The sequence below is a fragment of the Helicoverpa zea genome, chromosome 13 (assembly GCF_022581195.2).
Source record: "Helicoverpa zea isolate HzStark_Cry1AcR chromosome 13, ilHelZeax1.1, whole genome shotgun sequence".
NCBI lineage: Eukaryota > Metazoa > Arthropoda > Insecta > Lepidoptera > Noctuidae > Helicoverpa > Helicoverpa zea.
In genome coordinates, this window is record NC_061464.1 from 1,006,606 (window position 1) to 1,030,870 (window position 24,265).

The window sequence follows — 24,265 nt, forward strand, 5'->3', positions numbered from 1 at the left end:
TTGACTTTAAAAAATCTCTTTAGTTTTTATCTTCAGTTCACATAGTTGTTTCTATTAATTAATACATCTCATTATCTCTCTTAATATACGTTGACCGTCTTAACGTGGACACAAAAATATTAATTTTCTTTTCCTCTGTCCTTTATAAATGAAAGCAGTCTGGCCATCTCATGTAATCCTGTAATCGGCTTATGATTTTCAGCTGAAGTGGTGATACGACTCTTTGCTTTAATATTTATTACATTAACGTTCTCTTTGCTAATAACACTGTTTTCTTGTTTCAGGTAATATAAGTTTCAGTAGTCTGAAAGTTTAGTAATGGAGGGTACGAGTGGTTTGATGGTCCTTTCATGGTTTTTGAAATGGAACGGCTGAAAGGTAAACATAAATTAAAATTAGCGTTTTACAAAGTTTTAAGATCATCACCTAACTTGCCTTACATTAGAAAAATGGCTCTATAGCCAAAATAAAACTATCCCAAATATTTTTCACCGGTAACATTTAACCAACCCATAGTGCTCAAGCATGGTGATACTCAATATAGTCATTTCAGCAGTCATCTTTATTTTCGCATAAATACAGCGATCAAACCATTGATTACGACCAAATAGATTCCCGCGATCGTTAATAAGATGTAGAAGTGAAGCGACGGTCGGCCTTCGATCCAGATTGGTTGATTAGGTCCGAACTCATGTAGACTCGGGAAGTAATGATTTAGATATAAAATATACTAGAATTTACAATCATACTGACTACAATGACTATAAGGCCAAAATTCACTGACAACTATTTACACGTGAAAATTCGTAATAAGTTGTTTAAAAAAAATATGATATTCATGTTTTCAGTGTACTTGGACTTGGACCTGAATATAACTAGTAGTAGGTACCTACATTTTATAAATCTTGATACTTTTGAGCAATTTACATAATGTGCCATATGCTAGTAAAATAATTATGTAACTGTTTCTTTCTTTTCTTCCTACTCGATTGGTCATAATTCAATACCCTTGTCTACATCAAATACTAGTTCTACTACTAAGTTAATATATTTTACAAACAAACAGATAATCGGGAATAAAAACCAATCTATTCAAGTGTATATTTACTGACAAATACATTTAAATCGATGTTATTGCAAGCGACTTTCGATTCAAAATGAAATTCAATTCGATTGAAATATTCAGAGTACATTCATGTACACCTGTAGCGCTTTTATATGAATTAACTTTTCCGAATTCTGGACATCTGGCTATTTGTGAAATTATATTGTTGAATATATTTCTGTTGCATTTCCTGACGTTATCGTTATTTAAGTAACGCTATTGTATTACCTACTCTCTTTTATCTGAATGGGTAACAAAAAAAAAACAATATGGTAGGTATGCTTCATCTGAATAAATCATCCTGTCGATAAGTATTTTGTGTAGGAATATTTATTAAAACAGAAACGCCATGTGTCAAATCTCAAAAATATGCAATCAACCATTAAAACCTTCCCTTTTACTGTCAAAATCTCACAAAACGTTTTTCAAAAATCCCCCCTAAATAAAAAGCAATCTCAAATCTCGATTACAAAATTCAAAATTCGAAACAGCGAACATTAGAATCCTTTTAAAAAGTTGCCAGGGTTTTGTCACAAAATTAATACTCGACTAATACGCGCCCGCGATTTTTATCGGCAAGAGCGCGCGCATACTACAAACTTTTAGTCGGCCGATAGTTGATAGCTCATAAATCAGTATGAAGATGAATGGAAGTACACACGTAACAACGATCAGATTTCAGAACGATTAATTTCTTTTATATTCTTTTACTAAATTCACGATCATCATCATCTTCCGAGTCTTTTCCCAACTATGTATGGTGGGGTCGGCTACCAGTCTAATCGGATGTAGCTGAGTACCAGTGCTTTACAAGTAGCGACTGCCCTATCTGACCTCCTCAACTCGGTTACGCGAGCAACCCAATACCCCTTGGTAAGACTAGTTTGAGTAAATTCACGATGATTAAAGAAAAATGTTTCTCCTACCACAAGCTGACAGTCGGCCAACTAAAAGTTTGTAGTGTGCACTCTTTAAGTGCTCAGATGCAATTAAACTGAGATCAACTGAGTGTCAAGGCAGCTGACATGGAGGGCCAAGAAACCCGCGATAATGTGCTAAGTATGTGTATTCTTAGTGATTAGGAGAAATATTTATAATGAACGGTTGACAAATTTGTATTAGATCGTACATATTATATTGATTGAAATAAGTTTTTGAGGTTAATGCTGATTATTATAGTCGAACGAATTTAGAAGAACGTATTTGTAAATTCGATTTATGTTTGTGCAGCAAATATGCATTTTATGCAGTCATTACTTACTATACTTTCGTTGATTCCTAAATAGTAAGTTCACATAATATTCGCAATATGTATAGTAGTAGATTTAAGCATTATGTTATCTAAATACTACAGTATTTAATACCTACTGCAATACTGCAATTTTTTTTTTGTTCCCACAAATTAAGTCTGAAGTTCATAATACAAAAAATATTAGCGGTACTGTGGGTGTACAGGTGTACGAGTTAGAATGGTCCCCTGGGCCTTGGTTAAAATAACAGAGTAATGGCAGATAGGTACTAGTGGCCTTTTATATTTAATTCAAGTACTAATTCCTAATTTATCTTGCTTATTTCAATACAGTAGAACTAATGAAACAATCACAAATGGCTCGTATATCGCTCAATTACTGAACGCCGCGTATTTATTAGCCTGTATCCAATTTAAACGTAATTACGTACATAAATTGGAATCCACGGCGACATTTAATTTTAGTTAAGCATATGTACTAAAATAGTGTTTGGCTTGAAATTGGCAGCTTGATTAGAAAATTAAATGCAGCGAAAAAGAGATGCATTTAGTATCACAACTTTTTTTATTAAAAATTATGGGAGTGGGGTTTCCAATTAAACGCACCGGTTATGATTACGTTTGTATAATGAAGAAAGAACATAACCACACTACACCATTATCAGAAAAGTACAAAAAAAAGTTATAAGAATTATTACAAAAAAAAGAGTTAATCACTAACGAACACAGTTATCGGGAGGATTCGTGGTATACATAGACTTCGTGTATAAAACTAACTAGCCTCGGCTGTTGGCGGGGCTGCGCGGAACGAGCATACATATATATGTGTGTATCACACGCCGGTTGGTGGCGGACTGCGCGGGGTGCGGGCCGGCCAACAGTCGTAGGCGCTTCGACGCCTAAGCGGCGCGAGCCGAAAGAAGCCGAAGCTATCCGAGCGCATCTATGTCCGCGCCGTCAAGGTAGCGCGGGGGGATGCGACCACGGGACGCTCGTACTGGACGAGTATGTTCGGAATGTAAATGGTTTGCTACACACTCCCCCTCCAGTTCTGGAGAACGCCCTCGCTCCTGAACTGGTATGCTAACCGTTGGACGTCCGCGTTTCCTTTTAGGGATGACGGGAAGAGGGAAGGAGTGATCATTACCGTGGTAACGGGTAATGTCTTGCGAATGGTATCTGCCTATGACAACATCAGGTTGCTGCGTGCTGGCTACATTGAATGTTGTGGGACTAACTACTCCCACGATTTTATACGGTCCATCGCGACGTGGGTAAAACTTCGACGTACGGTCTTTCGATGCGCTGCTAAGTAGGTGCGACTTCAACATTACTAAGTCACCTACCTGGAAAGAATCCGACGGTCGGCGCGAAGCGTCAGCATACCGTTTCGCCCTGTCCTGTTGGACCTCCACGCGTTCTCTTACAGCTGAGAACGAGTGGAGGAACTGCCTAAGATAAGGTGTAATTTGCGGCACGAAGTTATGCTTTTCCTCAATGGCACGAAGGTCATGAACGACCTCTGTGGGGGATCGCATTTCTCTGCCAAAGGACAAATAAGCGGGTGATCTTCCTGTAGTGCGGCACTTAGCGCTGTTGAGGGCAAATCGAATCACCGGCAACTTCTTTGGCCAAGAAGTGTGGTCTCCCTCTACGAGATGAGCTAGCATGGCTTTGAGGTCACGATTCTTTCGCTCTGCAGGATTCGACTCTGGATGATAGAGAGGAATGAAGTTTTGTTTGATGTCCAATACTGTCATGCATTGGCGCATGACGGCTGAAACAAATTGGACACCGTTATCTGAAATAATCCTACGAGGTAGACCAAAGCGCATGAAGTATTCTTCAATAAGAATGTGGGCACAAGCTTCTGCTGTGGCTTCTTTAAGAGCATACAGCTCGGTCCATCGTGTAGCCGTATCTTCAACGAGTAAAATCCATCGCTCCCCCTGGTCTCCCTCCGGTAGCGGGCCGAATAAATCTATAGCCAACACCTCGTTACGTTGGTTCATAACGGGTGTCTGGAGTAAGCCTGGTGGTTTGGCGTTGGTGGCCTTATATCGTTGGCAGTGGATGCAGGCTTTGACATAATCAGTGATTATTCTCCGCATTCCTGTAAAATAATACAGCTGTGCTACTTTCTGGTACGTTCTGTCAATGCCTGGATGGCCGGCTGTTGGAGAGTCGTGCAACTCTTTTAAAATATTTGGAACGTGGCTTGCAGAGATGACTAGTTGCGGTGATTCACTCTCAGAGTCCGGATTATATCGGAACAGGACACCTTGATCCATGAGGTAACCCCTTTCTAGCCATCTTTGGGCCGCGACATCATCAGGTCCCTCAAGCTCCTTGACAATCTTTTCCACTTCAGGGTCTGAGAGTTGTTCCGAGCGAAGTTCACTAGGCGTCTTCGTAGGCAAGTCACAGATGACTGAGCAGATACCGCAGCTGTCACGAGAGTCGCTAGAACAGATCGGCCTGCTCAGCGTGTCTGCCACGACGTTCGCTTTCCCTGGTGTGTACTGGAATTGGATGTCAAAAGCTTGAAGCTTGAGCGCCCAACGGACCAACCTACCTGTTGGTGATTTAAGTGAAAGCAACCATCGCAGTGGTTGATGATCGCTGCCGATTACGACCGGTTGGCCGTCTAGGTAAGGCCGGAAACGCTCCACCGCCCACACTACAGCAAGCGCTTCACGCTCGGTGGTAGAGTAGTTGCGTTCTGCTGCGTTGAGGAGTCGGCTGGCGTATTCAATTGGCCTTTCCTGATTACCATCGCCCTGTAATAAAACCGCACCTAAGGCGTAGTTACTTGCGTCTGTACGCAGAATGAAGGGACGATTGAAGTCAGCTTGGATCAGTACAGGAGCTGTGGTTAGTAGACGCTTCAGCTCCTCAAAAGCTTGAGACTGCTCTGAGTCCCAAGACCATATTTGACTTTTCCTAGTCAAGCGTGTAAGTGGTTCAGCTACCTTCGAGAAATTCGGTATGAACTTTCTGAACCACGAACATGTTTGTAGAAAGGTGCGCAGGTGTTTAAGGTTACCTGGTTCCTTCATCTCGAGAACAGCACTCACCTTCCTAGGGTCGGTGGAAACACCTTCTTGTGTAATAACGTGGCCGAGGTAATGAACGCTCCCCCTAGCGAAAGCGCACTTCTCCCTGTTTACATAGAGGTTGAATTCGGCCAGACGTTTAAAAACTGCCTCGAGGTCTTTTAAATGTTGAGTATAACCTTGAGAAATGACTAAAAGATCGTCTAAATATGCTAATAAGGTTACATCCTGTAAAGCTGAACAAGAGCGGACACGATCAATGAGACGCTGGAACGTCGCAGGTGCGTTTCGGAGACCGAACGGCATTCTTTTGAAACGGTAAGTACCGAGAGGGCAGATAAAAGCAGACTTGTCCCTATCGGCTTCCCGAAGACCTACCTGCCAGTATGATGAACGAAGGTCTAACGTGCTCATGTAACAGTCTCGCTTCGTGCTCTGTAGTAGCTCGTCGATGCGTGGCATCGGGTATGTGTCAGGCTTGGTGATTGCGTTGAGACGCCTATAGTCCACGCAGAAGCGGATGCCACCGTTGGACTTCGGCACCATCAACGCCGGTGAACACCAAGCTGACTCGCACTCTTCTATAATGTCATCACGTAACATTTTGTCCAACTCGGCTTTCATCAGCTGTTTCTTCGACGGATTTAATCGATACGGAGGGACAGCAATAGGTGGGTGATCCCCCGTCTCTATGCGGTGCTCAGCATATGGAGTCGGACCTCCCCCTGCTCTAAAAACGTGTGCGTGTCGGTTAAGAACATCAGCGAGCGCCTGTCGCTCAGCTGACGTAAGATGAGTGCCCTCGTCATCTCTTAGTATATCTGTAGAGGCGCATGACACTCTACGCGACGTAGGTTCATAGGACAGGGTGTATTTTATATTGTCATCGCTACTAAAATACCAGATATCTTTATCAAAATCAATAACTATTCCGGCGGCGGTAATAAAATCAATACCCAATAATGTTTCATTATTGGTAGAGTCGGGAAAAACTATAAACGGAACCGTTATCACTTTTGATTCTAAGTGTACTTCTAAGGTGGTAGTGAGTACGTCCATAGTACGAATAATACCATCCGCAAGCTTCACGTTCTGTGAGGAGGAGTTAAAAGAATGTCCCTGACCTAGAAGGAGAGTATATAGCGAATGACCCGCAATGCAACGTTTTGCGGCCGTATCAATTAACGCAGTACCGTTAAAATTCATAATTTTAATTTTAAAAATAGGCCGTAAACTACGTCCAGCAGAGGGTTCCGTAGTAGCATCGCTACATACAACATTTTGTAAATATTTACATGAAAAAAAATCAGTACAATAAAATGAAAATAAATCAGTACAGTAAAATGTTTCACTATCCGCAGAGTTTATATTGGATTGGATACGCTCACCTTGGTTCACCAACTTACGGCACTGGTCCCTAATATGACCGTATCGCTTACAATACGAACAGACGGGTCGTTGCCTGTTGACCGAGGCGGGCCGCTGCGAGTCGCGAGTCGGCGGAGCGGGCGCCGGCGCGAGCGGCGCGGCGGGCCGCGCGGCGACGGCGGCTGGAGCGGCGGCAGGCGCGCGCGCGATCGCGTCGCTCGAAGTCGGCGTGCGCGCGTGCACGACACTTGAGGTCGGCGCGCGCACGGTCGTGCTATGCGACGAAGCGGGCGGCGCGCGCGGAGCGTGATGACTATGATGTGCGGATGTGGATGGCGGTTGCACATTTTGTTGCACTCTGTTATCACTTATCGGCGTCGTGAGCTTTTGATCGTACGCGTCTTCGATATTCCGTGCTAGGCGGAGTAACTCAGTGAAACTTTTAATTTCCTCCCTCCGCAATCTTTTGCGTATACGGCTGTGGAGCAGGGCGTACGTCATGTCGATCTGTGCTGACTCTGATACGTCGCCCTTCGGCAACCTCGCTAATAGGGCGCGAACACGTGCAACGAAAATATCCGTATTTTCGTGTTGTTGTTGCGGAGTGGAAAATATTTCTAAATAAATACGTGGCGGTGGCCGTCGGTCCCCGTAGGCACTAATTAGATTTTCTTTTACTTGGCTCCAGGTGGACACGGAACTCTTAATGCCTTGCCACCATGTCGCGGCTTCGTCCTTGAATAGGTACGCAAGTCCGCGGACGATATTTGAGTCCGTCACTTGTGCGCACTCGCTGTATGCTTCGATGGCGTCAATAAATGCTTCGACCGATTCTTTTGGTCGGCCGGAGAAGGTGGCCTTGCAGCGGGTAAGGGTGCTTTGCCCTAACAATGCGACTGGAGTAGATGCGTTTGCGCGATTCATCGAGTCGAACAGCTCTTTAAACGCTTCCGTCTGCGAGCGTTGCAAAGATGCAATTATAGTCGCGACGTTATCGGCGGAAAACGTAGCGTTGTTGTTGTCGGTGCGCGGCGAAGACGCGCCGCCGCCATCTTGGTGATAGGCGGGCGCGGTCGGCGTCGGCGTCGTCGGTCTCGAGGGGTCGGGGAATACTTCGAGGGTATCATCCCTGCGAGTCAGACTAGCGGCTCTGCTCCTTGTTATCGGCATTGTAAAAACTACGTAGGTAACTAAATAGTTCGTCACTACAAGTGTCCACTTATTTATCGCACCACACTTATGTCCGCGTAGGAATAGTTTTATCACACGAAATAAACGTTGGGGCGCCACATATGGGAGTGGGGTTTCCAATTAAACGCACCGGTTATGATTACGTTTGTATAATGAAGAAAGAACATAACCACACTACACCATTATCAGAAAAGTACAAAAAAAAGTTATAAGAATTATTACAAAAAAAAGAGTTAATCACTAACGAACACAGTTATCGGGAGGATTCGTGGTATACATAGACTTCGTGTATAAAACTAACTAGCCTCGGCTGTTGGCGGGGCTGCGCGGAACGAGCATACATATATATGTGTGTATCACACGCCGGTTGGTGGCGGACTGCGCGGGGTGCGGGCCGGCCAACAGTCGTAGGCGCTTCGACGCCTAAGCGGCGCGAGCCGAAAGAAGCCGAAGCTATCCGAGCGCATCTATGTCCGCGCCGTCAAGGTAGCGCGGGGGGATGCGACCACGGGACGCTCGTACTGGACGAGTATGTTCGGAATGTAAATGGTTTGCTACAAAATTAAATTATAAATTTAAAAAAACCCCCGACCCAAAAAAAGTACGCAATTATTATGACAAAAGGTTAAAAACGCTAAACCCTATAAAAAGCAAAACGGGGGGACCGCTCTAATTATCTAATTAAGATTCGTGTTTTTTTTTTTAATACGAATGTTGTAATTAGGTACTTTCCTATCATTTGATTTATGTAAGTATTTTTGAAGGTAAAAAGCGGTCCCCCGACACGACAAAATTTAGTTTAGTCTGACATGCTTTAGTTATTACTTACGTAGTGTTAAGAGTTATTTTTTGCTTTTTATAGGGTTTAGCGTTTTTAACCTTTTGTCATAATAATTGCGTACTTTTTTTGGGTCGGGGGTTTTTTTAAATTTATAATTTAATTTTATTTCATGCTTTTTGAAGGAGCTCCTTCATTTTTCCTTCTTTCATTTAATTTCTTTTATTTTAAGTTGGGGTCGCTATATGCGATCTCGGCCAAAGGAAGCTGTTTAACAATCCTCATGACAAACTGGCTCTGGCAGAATTGCACAGATTGAGAAACAATAAAGGTTAACCTTTGGTCATTCTAGACTTTCAGCAAAAATATAAATCGGTTTATCCGTTTCATTCCGGCATTCCAGGGTTTCATCCGCCACATCCCATTTCCAGTATCAGGTTCTCGTCAATTAGAAACATGAAGAGAACTCGTCAAAACAAATTCAACGAGCCCAAACTCGATGGGTTTACTAAAAGGCAGTTTAGGGTTACGTCTCCTATCTTCGTGCCCTAACAGCAGACCAGCTCAGTGGTTCCAGAAGACATTAGTGTTTCAAATTTCAGATCCCACATATGCTTGCAAGTAAACTGAGCGTGTAACATTCCTATCACACCTTACAAACGAGCTGATGACCTTGAAGACCTGAACCGAATATCTCCAGTCTAACAGTAAACTAAGTTGGTATATTATTACGGCCCGCGGTTCTCCTAGCCCCAAATAAAAATGGAAGCAGCTTACGAAGTGACATCGACTAGCCGGCTTACGACGGCTTTGCTGCTCACGAAGCCTCAGCCGTGTAGCTTTCTACTTATTACTATTATATTTCATAATGGATAACCAGGAAGGCTATTTAAAAGTTACCTCGGAGTAATAATTTGTTATATGATATGTTTTGGGGTTGGTTTTTGAGTTTACAGCTTAACAGCCACGATAAAAAGAAAAGAGTAAGGCCCAGTTTCACTGGTTAGCGTAATAGTGTCAGTTAGTTATACGATAGGTAATGTTATCTGCCAGATAATGGCTGACTATAATAAATTTCTACCACATCTTAGGCTATCGAAGACTTTATCAGTATGCGGAGAATTAGTATCAATACCGAAGAACTGAATATTGTCCGCATTATGTAACATACCGTAAAATCAAAGTAGATACTTATAAAAATAAATAAGATCATTCATACCTATATTGACAGAACTCAACCACCAATTAAAACAAAAACAGCTCCTACAAAATCATTCCATTATCATTCTAAATTCAAATTCAAAATTTTCGAACGTTACTACGCCAGCCAATCACACAGGACGTGACATGCAGACGATACGTCAAGGTCGGCGGGAAGCGCGTGCGCTCATGAATCATCTGATCGTAACCGCTTTGTTGTTGTGTGAGTGATTAGTTATGCATGTGTGGGTTACCTGTGTTTACTATTGTTGTTTGAAAGAAGGAGCCTAGTGTTTTGAAGATGATATGACAGCTAGAGGACTGAGAGTCAGACAGTATAAACTTTTTGGTACCGTAGTAGCAAGATGAATAGATAGGTCAAAGGAGGAAATATTTTTTAGAAGTGATAAATCAAATCAGCAGAAGTAAATCATCAAAAATGAAAATTCTTATAGGTACTTGCTTAAATTAATATTTTTTTTTCCATTGCAAAAATGGCTTGTAAAAAATATGACGAAAATCATCTGGGGAATAGTCAAGGAGTTAATATTGCCGATTGCTAGATCATCAATTCTTGGTCTAGATAAAAGATCATCTTTGATACAAAAACAGAACTTTGGCGTTAACAACAGTTCCAAAGAGCTTGATACAAAATTAAAAAACAATATGCTACTCTATTTTCTAAACATACTCTATTATACCGCTGAACTTGGCAAAAACAGTGACTGATATTTATTATGCAGCCTAACATTTGTTTGTACTGCAAAGGAAGTGTTTCCGACACGCTTTCTTCAGATGCATAGCTAAATTACGTGTAATGCAGTTATGTAAACAAACGAAACATGCATACATATCTGTGTATTTTGTACTTTTTATTCAGCATTGACTGTCTGCCGCGTCTAAATGGTCTAATGAACAGAAATAGCACATAATTGGTGTTAAATAGCCACCAAAAGAAAGGCAAGAAAATAATAAACGTATAGAAAATATGAGAAGAGAATAAAACCCATTAAGTTTATATATAGTTTTTATATATATCCCATATAGTTTCGTTTTACATACCTCGATCTCATGAAAATGCTTGTTATGTTCTAAATAAGAAGGTATTTTATTTATCATAAAACACAATTTTACCTGCTTGAGAGATGACGGCAAATAGAAGAGAATAGAAGGAGAAAACATGCTACGCCTACACATAATAAAATTGGGTTATAGGCTTATTCTTACCCAACCTAGCTCATTAGAAAATGTCACTTATGACGTCTTACGGCTAGTTAACGACTCAGCAACGGACCGTAACAAAGTCCTTGTAAATAATCCGAATATCCGATGTACTAAACAGATTCCACTAAATTCAATTACGGAAGCGAAATTTTGCGTATTCCAGCTACAATAGGGTTTCGGTTACACATCGCGTTAACGCTAAATATATCGTAGATACTAAGTCTTCTAAGTTCGAAGTAATTAACCAGAATATTAAATTAGTATTTGGAGTTTGTTGTAAGCACAACTACGTAACGTGTCGGATGTGGTATTACGCCCACTTGTAAAATTAGTTGGAAAATTTGGTAGGTTTCATTGCTGATTAAATAGTATGGGATTTTAGTACATTGTAAGGAAGTTTTTCTTTCTATCAGTCTCGGAATCAAGTGACTAATGATTGTGGAATAAAGTCAGTCAGACAGAGCAGTATAGAAAAAGATACAGTCCAAATAACTTTAAGCAAGGGCAGCATGATGATGATATTACAAATAAGTCTATTTGAAAAGCTTTACATATAATAAAGGATGACTATGAATATGAAGTTTCGGACGGAGATAGTTTGAACGATGAAAACAATTAAGAATTTTCCCCAGGAAAAACAAGCAACTTAAAGTTAAGCCACCTAGTCTATAAGTCTTACAATAAAACTAACCAAGTGGTTAATAGTTAATATATGCATTAACTAACAGCATTGCGTGTAACCACGTGCCCTGTTTAAGTTTAGAGTCTGTGGTCAGACGGGCCTATCGCGTGACCGGCTAGCCTGGGTAATGCTTGTAAATTGTACGTTTGTTACTTGTTTCATTTACTGTATTGTAGACACATTATCTATTTTCTGGATCTGGCTTTAATCTGATAATACAAAAATTGTAAAACGCGTCCTCAGCGTTAGTTTTAACCCTCTAACTTGTCTGGAGACAATATGTAAAAGCTACAAGCTCTGTTGGACTAGAAACGATGGCAAACATTTCCACACATCGTCAAATGCCGTAACGAAATGGACCACCCTACTACCTCAACCAACGCCAAAATAAAATTTCACTCCCACCAAAATTAAAATAAAATATTAACCGACCATTTTCCACTAAATAACATCATTATGTTACGTCACGCCAAACGGCCGGACTACCAACATAATAATATCATGTTTGATGCAACATGCATACCCGGGCGGTTGGCAACGTGCCAGGAACAAAACCCGGTTAACCGTGGTGACACATGTCGACATGACTGGGTGGATGAAATTAGATCTGTGTTTTTGACTTTACTTCAATTATTGGTCGTTTCGGGGAAGTATTAATTGGTTCGGAGTACGGGTTTTGAATAGTGTGGCCTGATTTGTAATTTTTTTTTTTAGTTTTGTGAGAAATTGGTTCTGTACAAAAGGGACTTTCTTCGGAAACGATTAGGTGACAAAAAATAAATGTCCTAATTTCTTGAAATATTTTTCTCAGACTTGAGATTTGTTTTGAAATATTTTTAGAACTATTTTTTTGTTCGTTTATTTCAGGCAATTTGGGACCATAAAAAATACAATACATTAATAATTAATACTACTTAACTCATAAACTATTACATACTTAAATAAAAAAAGTACTTACGTGTGAATATGATTTATAATATTTATAACAAACATCAATTAACGCTTTTGACTCTTCATTAGAGTCTTATGATCAGACAGAACACAGTAAATATGGCCAGGCCTAGGCAGTACTCTCATCAACTAATCCATTATTTAAAATTGAATGAAATCTACAACATTATTGCAAATACAATTTACTAACAACCACAAACAAAATGGATAAACAGATAATAGCTATCTATTTACATGTATTCGATTCACAAAATCTAGCTAATTTAAATATTCAATATTCCAATTATACTGTCGTAGATGTCAATATAAATGGAGGTTTAATTTTCTTCGTTATTCCCGCATAAAGCTTAAGAATGAACAATTTATTCGAATCACTTACTTCTCATTTGGAATTCTCAGAGCAACATAAAAATAGAACCTCTATATATACTTTTGACCTTCATCCGCCTTGTCTTTTCCCTAACCGAGTGCCAGTGCTTTACAAGGAGTGACTGCTTATCTTCTCAACCCAGTTACCCAAGCAACGCAACGTAAAATTGGTTGTCAGACTTACTAGCTTCTGACTACCTATAAATATATGTAGTCATACATACTGTATATGAAAGTTATTCTCTCTGTCGGATTGTACCTATGTCACGGTAAAACTGGTAACTGGTAAAGATATATTTGATCCAACATTTTTCCAATATTTGTGCCAATATGTGGTCGCAAACGTATGAATCACATAGTTAAGCAATAAATCCAAATAGTAATATGAGTTGTGAATTGATAACTGACACAGTGTACTTACTGAACGGAAGGCAAATATCAAATTACTTCGCGAACGCTAAAATTATGCTGCTGAGTTCATGAATATTTATGATTTCTGGTTTTCGGAACAAATACTGATTTCAAGAAGTGAAGGTTTTGGGTATCTGTGTGGGAAGACCGTGTGTCTATCATACCATGAAACAATGCTTAATAGCTATATTTGTAAAGATATGTAGTGATGAAATAACAAATTAACTGATAAATAATAATAATGGAGGCAGTTATTGATTAGTGCAAGATTTTTTAGTTTTGCCTAGGCAATTGTACGAAGCCCTTATTAAAACACATCCGATCAGATTGTAAGGGAGACGATCATAATAGACTGCTGAGTCTTGACAGACTTCTGGAAAGATTTACAGAGAGAAAAATGTGAAAAAACCCGACCTCTACTTATTATAATAAGACACAAAGTTCTGAAGCCCTTACTGACAAGACATTCACAACAGACTCAAAACAGGCAAATTCAAATTGAAAATAAACGAGACCCTGTAAGTGCAATTTATCAACCTCAGTAACGGGCAATAGTCGTGAGCTTAACGAACTTTACATAGACAGCACGAAACTTCATAATATAACGAATTCTAGGACGCACGTCTATCAACAACTTGTTCTGTGGGTGTAACAAGACAGCTTGAACGGCCCGTATTCGGCTGTGACGGGGAGTTAGTAGCAAATGGAGGGCCATAAAGTTTGGGACATCATCATCATCCTCCTCCGAGCCTTTTTGCCAGCTATGTTGGGGTCGGCTTCCAGTCTAAACACACTAAACATTAACGTTAAATGCGGAAAATCTCAGACACCTGAAATTATTCGAAACAATTCAAAGGCTTTATGAGCTGTTTAAGTTCTACGGGCAATGCGACTATTTCTTGCGTCTGTAACCACGTAACAGACGAAAATACGAGAAGAAGAAATACTCAGCGTTTTTTTTAGGATAATCACTACTTTGCAAACTTAAAGGTGAAAAACATTTTATTTAACGTATCAAAACTGTTGTAACTTAGCTAGAACTGTTTACGTGTTCTTATTAATTTACTTAACATTACAAAAAGCAATAACAGCATTCAACAGTTAACACTCCACGTAGTACCTACTCCACGTTCACACCGTATAGGGAGCCGTGTCGCAACAAGTCGCCTTTGTGTCATGATAGTTCGCTTTAATGATGGGAAACTGTTTACAGTTAGTTTTAGAAAAAGTAAACAGTGTCTGACACCAGCTTGATTTATTGTGCCTTTTAATTAGAAGCTGTTAAAGTGTTTGTGTGCCAAATGGGTTCAGGAAACGGGAGTTCTTTCACAATTTGTCCTATTACGCTATATCTGCACCACTATTATAAGATAGCAGAAAAGTTCGTGTGCTCGTGTGTTTGCATGTTTGTTTGTTTCTACACGCTAATCTCAGGAACTACTGAACCGATTCGAATAATTCTTTCACTGTTGAAAAGCGACACTCTTCCGATTCCCGAGTCATATAGTCAATATTTTATCTCGTTACGGGAAGCAGTTTCCCTCGGGATGCAGGTAAAACCGAAAAATAGCTACAAGGTAGGTATATAATAAACCGGTATAAACCAGTTTATATTTCATTTTTTACTTCAGAAAATGCGTTTTGTTCTCATACCGTTATAAAGTTGTTTTTACAGTCCCCAAAAGGCTACGAAACGACTTGGTATACGAGAGTTTTATCTTTGAGCACCTTCTTATGATGCTTCGGGAAATAGCGGATGAAGTGGCCCTCGGGTTCAAAACACTCGTATTTGTCGATTAAATGTTTTCCTTTTTTTTTAGGCTAATATTTTGGTCGGATGCTTAGTACTTTTCAGGTGCGATTTTGAAGGTACGGAGTAAGAGCTAATGTCACTGGTAGATTTTTAAACTCGTCCAATTATATGTTTAGGGTAAGGCTATGACCAATAGTGGGCTATACGAGTTTGATTATATTGAGTCAATCCTGGCTCTACCACCGACCCTGAATCTTGATCTTCCGCTAGGAGTTGCACTCCCTGGCCTATCGTCTCCCTCGACAAATGGGCTCATCTCAACCTGAAAGAGTCATTAAAACCGGACCTATAGTCCCCAGTAGCGCATACAAGTTTTCAGCTTATAATATCAGTATAGACAAACGCAGTAAAAAACCTATTTTTAGAAACCGGAATCCTACTTATTAAATTAAAACGAAGACACACCACATAAGTATTACCTACACACAAGAAAAACTATCTAAAGCCGTCTATTCACAGCACGTTAAACAATCGATATTGCGACCTCCTGCGACAATCGCTGAACTTGTGGCGGGCAAGTTCAGTGTGAGTCATCCGCACTTGTGAGGTATCGCATTCATCGTACGACCGTATGACTGCTCCATGTCTTCTGTTGAGCGTAACGAGTATTAGATGAGGGTTAGGATTATGGTGTTTTGTGTTCTAGTTTCAGCAAAAAGAATACTTTTACGGGTACGTTTAAGTGAGTAGGTAGCTTCTGCCATGGAAACTATGTATTCGCATCCGGACAGAAACCATAGCTTTCCACGATAAATGGGCAAAGAGGCTTTTTTAATTCGTCCCAGCACTTCCTGCGATGAACAGGTTCAAACAGACAAAAAAAAAACTATTCAACTTTATAATATAATAAAGATAGAAGTCACAAACTTTAAACCACTTAAATTATGATGTATGACAGTAGTTTTTATGTTCACATTACACCATTTTGATAACAGCCATAACAAAAGACCCATCATGCACGTAATTTAGAATGTATGACAAGACTTATTCGTTACTCAACTCACACTAAAATAATTGATAAACACAACGGAATAGTAAACACGGTGAAACCTGACGTTTACCCAGATAAAATGCTTAGATATGAGCAAAAAATATATGCCGCACCATTATGTAGGAGGAAGTTTGTTATCTGTTCACGTCAAGACAATTACTACGGTTTGTCGTCGAACGCAATGTGCATGGGAATCTTTATTGCATTTAGAAGCACGTATAGTTATCGGCACGAATCTTGAGCTCTGACCTTCACCTGGGCAGAAGTAATTTATTGGGTCCCTTTTGTGGTATGAAGTGAGGCGCAGGGGCGGGCTAAAGCGGTGATTGGCCCGCAGTGCATCGCGTCATAGCCGTCACTTGGGATTGGTTCTGTGCGTATAAATTATTTCTGCGCAGACGTAGGTCAAAGCTCAAGATTCGTGCCGATAACTATACATTTTTAGATTACGTTCAATTTTTTAATGACGTCATGAGATTGCAGAATAATGGTAAGTCATTCTTAAAAATAGTATCTATTTTTTACTCGTGTGTAATAACAGATGATTGTGTGGATAAAATAAGTCATGTTATTTTTGAGTATGAGTTAACTACTGCAGACGTTAATAGTTTAATGGGGTTGAGTTACAAAAGTACCAGTGGCTTCATAGAAGCTTTAGAAGAGGCAAAACTCCTAAGTTTTAAGATACTTAGAACAGATCAAAAACAAAGTATTTTTAACACAAAATATAATTCACTAAACAGCATAAATCAAAAGTATGATATGAATCTGCGATCATCAAAAGCGATTAGCAGATAGCATAACGATAAATGTACTCAATTAGCTTCATTTCTCAGAAAACTTGCGAAGAATTCCAACTAAGATGATCCGCTGTCTACAACAGACAAACAATTTTCCCGATAATATAAATGGGAGATACTTTTTCGTTTCTACAACATTTGTTTTCGTAAATCTTCTATGAAAGAAAAAATCACATGAGATTTGCGAAAATCAGCCAGCTGAAAGGGTATTTAAAGATAAGACAACTGACAGCTGAAATCTTTTATATGTTAAATAAAACAATATGTTTCAAAGCTTCTTAGACATTATTACATAATGCTAGAAAGATACAAGCCAAAACGGGAGATCAAACATCGAATGTCTAATTTGACAGCTGTCACTTTGACATTTAGTGTTCGAGGAAAAACATGTTATCCAACAGAACTAATTTTAATTTAGCTTTCTGAGTAAATGACTACAATACGTGCCTATTTAATTTGTATTTTGCAAGTAGAGGACGTCAAAAGGTTATCTTTTAACAAAATCCTTGTAATGTAAAGTATCATCGTGTACCGTGACGTAAGCTTAGTATGTTATTGTTAAGTGAATGCAATTAGTGTTGTTACTGTGAACAGAAGAGACTGTATGCTGCAGATGACTAGAGGATGATTCACTATTGCTAATAACTGGTATTTATAAGCTAAGGACGACATGTTTTATAGGCAAGGAAATAGAGTGTGCTTCATAAACTCATAAGTCAGAAACACTTCTCGTCTGACAAACACATATTTCGAAACAATTACTATCAATATACTCAAACAATTTGCGATGTGGTTTTAAACAATAATTTGAACATATTCAGTCTTACTACAAAAAAGTTAGACGCCTGTTTAGCTCGTGCTTAAAAAAAGTGTTACCACAAAACTGCGTTTAAGGGTTGTTTAGAGATAGACACGCCTTAAATCTGGTTTAAATTTAAACACCCGAACACCCTAGTTTTGAAACTGTTTAACCTCAACATTTATGTGTCAGAGCCACTCACTGTTTCATTTTGTTTGGTATTCAGTAGGATTTCGTGCGTAATGGATTTTGTGGATAGTATCGACTTCATTGACGAAATGGATGTTGAGGTCTATTGTAGGTATTCAAACTTCTGGTATTCTTGAAAGCCTTTATTAATAGTTAAAGAAATACAATCACATTTTGTTAGGAATTATAACATTGTTCTCACTAGTTTTTACATTATGACAATTCACACCACAGTCATTCTTTTTCATAGACTAACAACCCTACATTTTTTAAATGTCATAGACTATAAATTCCTAACACCTTCTCCTATTTTTAATATATGAACATAAATTAAAAATACCTTATAATTACTTCAGAAACACATCAGTTTTCAAAACATTAACTTAAACAAGTTTTCAAAACATTAACTTAAACACTTCTAATTATAACTCTCAATTTACACAACAACTTTATCGCAATGAAATTTAAATTTTTCTTTATATAGTGGTTTCGTCAACATATCCGCTATCTGATAATTTGTAGGACAATATATAACATCTAAATATCCTTTCTTATAATTTTCGTGTATAAAATAAAATCTCACATCTATATGTTTAGATCTCTTGCTGAATGAACCTGTTTTAATCAATTGGATAGCACTCTGGTTATCAATATTCAAACTAATCTTAATACTGCTACCAATTAATTCACTTATAAAAGTCTTTAAGTATAAACACTCTTTAACGCAATCTGCTGCTGCTATATATTCCGCTTCAGTTGACGATAGACTTACTATCGGCTGTCTTTTGGAGCACCAAGCTATAGGTCCACCTGCCAACATTATTATGAACCCTGTTGTACTTCGTCTGGTCTCTGTACAACCTGCATAATCTGAGTCACAATATGCATGCAATCTTGTAATATCTTTCCCAGCATTATACAAAATCCCTTTATCTCTCGTTCCATTCAAGTACTTCAACACCTTCTTTACTGCTAATATGTCTTGCCTTGATGGATTTTCTACCTTTTTACTTGCTTCATTCACAGCTTGACTGATATCTGGTCTTGACCTGGTTGACAAATACAATAATCCACCAACTAGTTCTCTGTATGGAAAATTTGACGTAGCCATCTTAGATTCATTTTCCTTTCCCACAATGCATGGAGTATCTGCAGCTTTGGAATCATACATATTATATTTTCTAAGTAATTTTTCTGTATAATTCTGCTGATGCAACAAGATGCCTTGTTCTGATCTTTTTATTTCAAAACCTATATAGTTTTGAGGTTGTTCATATGTTTTTAAGATAAATTCTTTTTCCAATTGATGCAAGATCTGTAATAACTTTTCCTTGTCTTTTGATATGGCCAAACCGTCATCAACATATATAGCCAATATTATAGTTTTGTCTTCATTAAAAAACACACACTGATCCGACTTTGAAGCTCTCAGTCCAAGTTTCCTTAAAGTTTCTGTAAATCTTTTATTCCATGTCATTGGTGCCTGTTTTAGCCCATATAGTCCTTTCTTTAAATGACAAATTTTATTAGGCTGTCTTTCATATCCTTCAGGAATATACATAAATATGTCTTCCTTTAACTCGCCATACAAAAATGCTGTTTTCACATCAAAAGTTATCATTTCATATTCCTTTGAAGCAGCAATTGCTATTAATGATTTTATTGCTGATTGACTTACTACTGGACTATATATTTCTTGATAGTCAATGCTTTGCTGTTCGAAGCCTCTTGCTACAAGTCTTGCTTTGTAAGTACCATTTTCTTTTATACAAAATACCCATTTACTTGACAATATCTTGTGTCCTTTTGCTCTTCCTACATCAACTATTTCCCATGTATTGTTACTTTCCAATGATTCCTTCTCCGAATTTATGGCCTTCTCCCAATTATTCTTTTCAGCAGACTTCATGACTTCATCATACGTAAGTAATACATAATCTTGCAGGTAAGCTGGTTTTTTCCGTTGTCGTTTTGTATTTATAGTTTCTATAGTTTCTATCTCTGCAGTATTACTTTCTTTATTTTCATCATTTTCTACTTCATCAATAATATCTGGGATGTTATCTTCTATTACATTACTTTGTTGTTCTAACTCTTCTATTTCATAATAACTGTCATCACTTTCTTCTTCTTGATTTATTTCTTCTTCATTATTACCTGGTATTATTTCTGTTATCACCGAACTTCCTGTTTCTTCATATTTTTCTCCAATTTTCTTATTATTATTAATTATAACAATATCCCTTGCTATTTCAATTCTTCTTTCTTCTTTATTCCACAATCTATATCCATTATTAGTATATCCAATCATGATTAACTTTTTGCTTCTTGGATCTAGTTTCTTAATATTCGAATGTAATTGTTTAGCATATACTATTGAACCAAACTTGCATATATTAGATATATTAGGCCTTTTACCATGCCACATCTCATAAGGTGTCTTATTCTTCAAAGATTCACTTGGTAATCTATTTATAATATAAGTAGAACAGTATACAGCTTCACCCCACATTTCTTTATCTAACCCTGAATCAAATAGTAATGCTCTGGTTTTATCTAATAATGTTCGATTTAGTCTTTCTGCTTTACCATTTAGTTGTGGTGAGTATGGTACTGTATAATCTAGTTTTATTCCCTTTTCAGTACACCATTTTTTAAAATCATTGCTTGTGTATTCACCTCCATTATCGCATCTTATGGTAGATACCTTTTCTGTTCTCTCTCTTTCTGTTTCTTCTATATAATGTTTTAAATTTTCTTTAACTTCATTTTTATATTTAAGCAAGTATATTTTTGTAAAATGAGTATAATCATCCATGACGGTTAAAACATAACTATAGCCATCATACGTTTTGTTTTCGAACGGTCCACATACATCAGTATGTAATAATTGAAGTGGTCTACTGGCTCTGTTTCTTACTGTGTTAAATGGAAGTCTTGTTTGTTTAGCTTGTGTACAGATTTCACATTCGTCTATTTGCCTTAATCCATTTATTTTTATTCCATCTGCCACATCTGGTAATATATCTAATATTTTCTTTCCTGGATGTCCAAGTCTTTGATGCCATTCTAAGGCAGTGCCATTTTCTTTCATTAACAGTGTTTTTTCTTGCATATTATTATCATCCAAATTAATTTTATATAAACCGTTTTCTTTTTTTCCTGTTAATATTAATTCTGACTCCTTATATATTTTTACATTATCTTTGGTAAATATAACCACTCCTTGATTGTTTGTAACTGCATTAACCGATAATAAATTTTGTGATAAGTCAGGAACAAGCAGGGTATTATTAAGAGTACATTTATTGCCAATGACTTTACCAGTCCCTTTCACCTCTATTGTTTCTTCATTTGCAGTCAAAACAGATGATGGTTTGCATTCAAAAAATTTTAGTATGTCTACATTTTTGGTCATGTGTGCAGTACACCCAGAGTCTACAACAAATTCTTTCAGTTTTGGTTCTTGAATTTCACCGTTTGTAAAAAATGCCTTTTCTATTCTTTTGTTACTTTTTTCTTCATTCTCATTCTTATTCTTATTTTTGAAAAAACAATTTTCTTCTCTGTGATTAATTTTTTTACAGATTGAGCACTGTTTATTTTTAAACTTACAGTCTTTATCTTCATGGTTGTCCCTTTTTTGTTACATTTGAAACATTTTATTGCATTAAACTTTTTCTTTGATGTAGATGAAGATGTAGCTTGAAATGCTAGCTGCTTGTCACTTTCTTTTGCTTTCAACATTCGATTTTCTTCAGCCAGAAGTCTGTTTGTTAAATTTTGAAGGGTTTTCTTATCGTCTGCCATGCATTCCCAAGAAGTTATAAAATAGTTTAAATTATTTGGTAAACAGCTTAGTATTTTGGATATGACCATTTCATCATCTATTTTTGTTCCTAGCTGACTTATACGAAATTGTAAATTTTCTATTTCACTTATTAATTGGGAAAGCGATTGACTCTCTTGTTTCTTATATGTGAAAAACTCTTGTAATAATGCATCTTTGTTTCTTTGCTCAGAACCTTCGAATATTTCACATAATTTTACGTACATTTCACGTGCACTGTTACAATTAATTATGTGACCTTTTAGTTTCTTATCAATACTGCTTATGATAATTCTTTGCGCCTGAGCATCTTTGATACTGAAGTCACTTTTCTTGTCATCTTCTTTTATTTGTGCAATTGTTTTTGCAAGATTTGCCGCTTTTAAGTGTATATTGAATTCAAATTTCCACAATAAAAATGTTTCCGCATCTTTTAATTTTTCTATCTGTATTATCTCAGGTTTTTCCATTTTTTAGTTTTTCACCGTTTTTTATTTTCTTCCTTGTTATTACTGTTTTTTAGTTTTTTTTTTCACTTGTTTTTTATGTTGGGTTTTTCATTACCCAATCCCGGTTTTTAATTTTTTCTTCTCGGGCGTTCTCTCGTTCTGGGCCCATAACCTATTGTAGGTATTCAAACTTCTGGTATTCTTGAAAGCCTTTATTAATAGTTAAAGAAATACAATCACATTTTGTTAGGAATTATAACATTGTTCTCACTAGTTTTTACATTATGACAATTCACACCACAGTCATTCTTTTTCATAGACTAACAACCCTACATTTTTTAAATGTCATAGACTATAAATTCCTAACAAGGTCATGGAGAGTATTCGTGACAACAATGTACCCCGTGTGAGGATTAATCCTTTCGAACAACACGACGACGACCAATTCAAAAAAAAGTATAGGTTCAGCAAAGCTTTTGCTAGGAAGATAGTGGATCTAGTAGTAGATGATCTTCCAAGCGATCCTCGTGGTAATACCATATTACCCGAAATACAAGTAGCCTGTGCTTTACGCCATTGGGCTCGTCATCAGGTAAGATTGGTTAAATCATAACTTTTGTTTAATAAGTAACAGTAGGATATCCACTGACCAAATACTTACCTACCTATGCTATAAATTAGTGGTTACGTTTCAGATCCAAGATGACAGTGGGGACATGCAAGGCATATCACAACAATCTATAAGCAAGATTGCGAGAAATGTCGCGGAAGCGTTGGCGAAAAAAGCCCATTTGTTCATCAATATGCCGACAACATTAGAGGCACAGCAGGAGACCATGAGAGGATTTAGAAGTATATGTGACTTCCCCACAGTCATTGGAGCCATAGACTGTACTCACATAAAAATAAGAAGAGTGGGTGGAGATATGAGTGAAGCCTATGTGAATCGCAAGGGCTATTATTCCATCAATGTCCAAGTTGTCTGCGATTCAAAATTAAAAATCAGAGACATAGTTGCACGGTGGAGGGGAAGCGCCCATGATTCCCGCATATTCAATGAAAGCACGTTGAAGGAGAGGTTTGAACGTGGTGAGTTTCATGGACGACTACTAGGAGACAGTGGCTATGCGTGTACACCATATCTCTTTACGCCAGTGCTTAATCCGAGCAATGATAGAGAGGAGTCTTACAACCGAGCCCATATAAGAACAAGGAATACAATCGAAAGGTGTTTCGGGTTATGGAAACAAAGATTCAGATGCCTATTGAGAGGAATGTTCATGAAATTAAGTACGGCCAAAACAACTATTGTAGCTTTGGCCGTACTTCACAGCATTGCTATAGACATGAACGAAGATTTAGATATTATACGATATGATCGTCAAAGCTCAAGATCACAGACTCAGAGACCTACAGTAAGGGGTGCCGTAATAAGACAACAATTTATTAATCAACATTTTAATTAGCTACTATATTAACTTACTTAATAATAATTGCACTTAAAATGAAGATGCTTGAATAAAAGTTACTCTTTAAGTTTTTTTTTTAATAGTTCTATTTCTATTTTCCCTATCTCCATCCTATGTTTTAATTCCTGGTGGGCCAACTCTTGCCTGTGGTATTTCATCTTAAGTTTGTGCTCTTCTACCATCATTTCCATGGCTTGCTTTTTGATTTCAAGGTTGCTGTTGAGCAGCGTGGTCTTGCAGGTACTGTAACAAAGCGATATTATGTTATATGTTATAATATGCAAGAAAACATTAGTGTAAATATTCAAAACATAAATTTTTAGTCTAAATATCATATTAAAA

At 37.9% G+C, this 24,265-nt stretch overlaps 2 protein-coding genes across 2 annotated transcripts in view; both read left to right on the plus strand.

Annotated features, from left to right (window-relative positions):
* Positions 1-24,265, plus strand: part of LOC124635509 — a 162,122-nt gene that overhangs the window by 48,118 nt on the left and 89,739 nt on the right. The gene's annotated exons all lie outside the window — the stretch shown is intronic.
* Positions 22,828-24,021, plus strand: LOC124636001 (putative nuclease HARBI1). The gene is made up of 2 exons (XM_047171962.1): positions 22,828-22,910; positions 23,089-24,021. Exons 1-2 carry the CDS (start codon positions 22,828-22,830, stop codon positions 23,918-23,920), a joined length of 915 nt encoding a protein of 304 aa, XP_047027918.1. The 3' UTR covers positions 23,921-24,021.

What these genes read in the sequence shown, in the direction of transcription:
- LOC124636001 (XM_047171962.1), top strand. Translation starts at nt 22,828, where the DNA reads ATGGAGAGTATTCGTGACAACAATGTACCCCGTGTGAGGATTAATCCT. An exon ending in GACGACCAATTCAAAAAAAA is followed by an intron (nt 22,911 to 23,088) that starts GTATAGGTTCAG and finishes AATAAGTAACAG; the next exon opens with TAGGATATCCACTGACCAAA.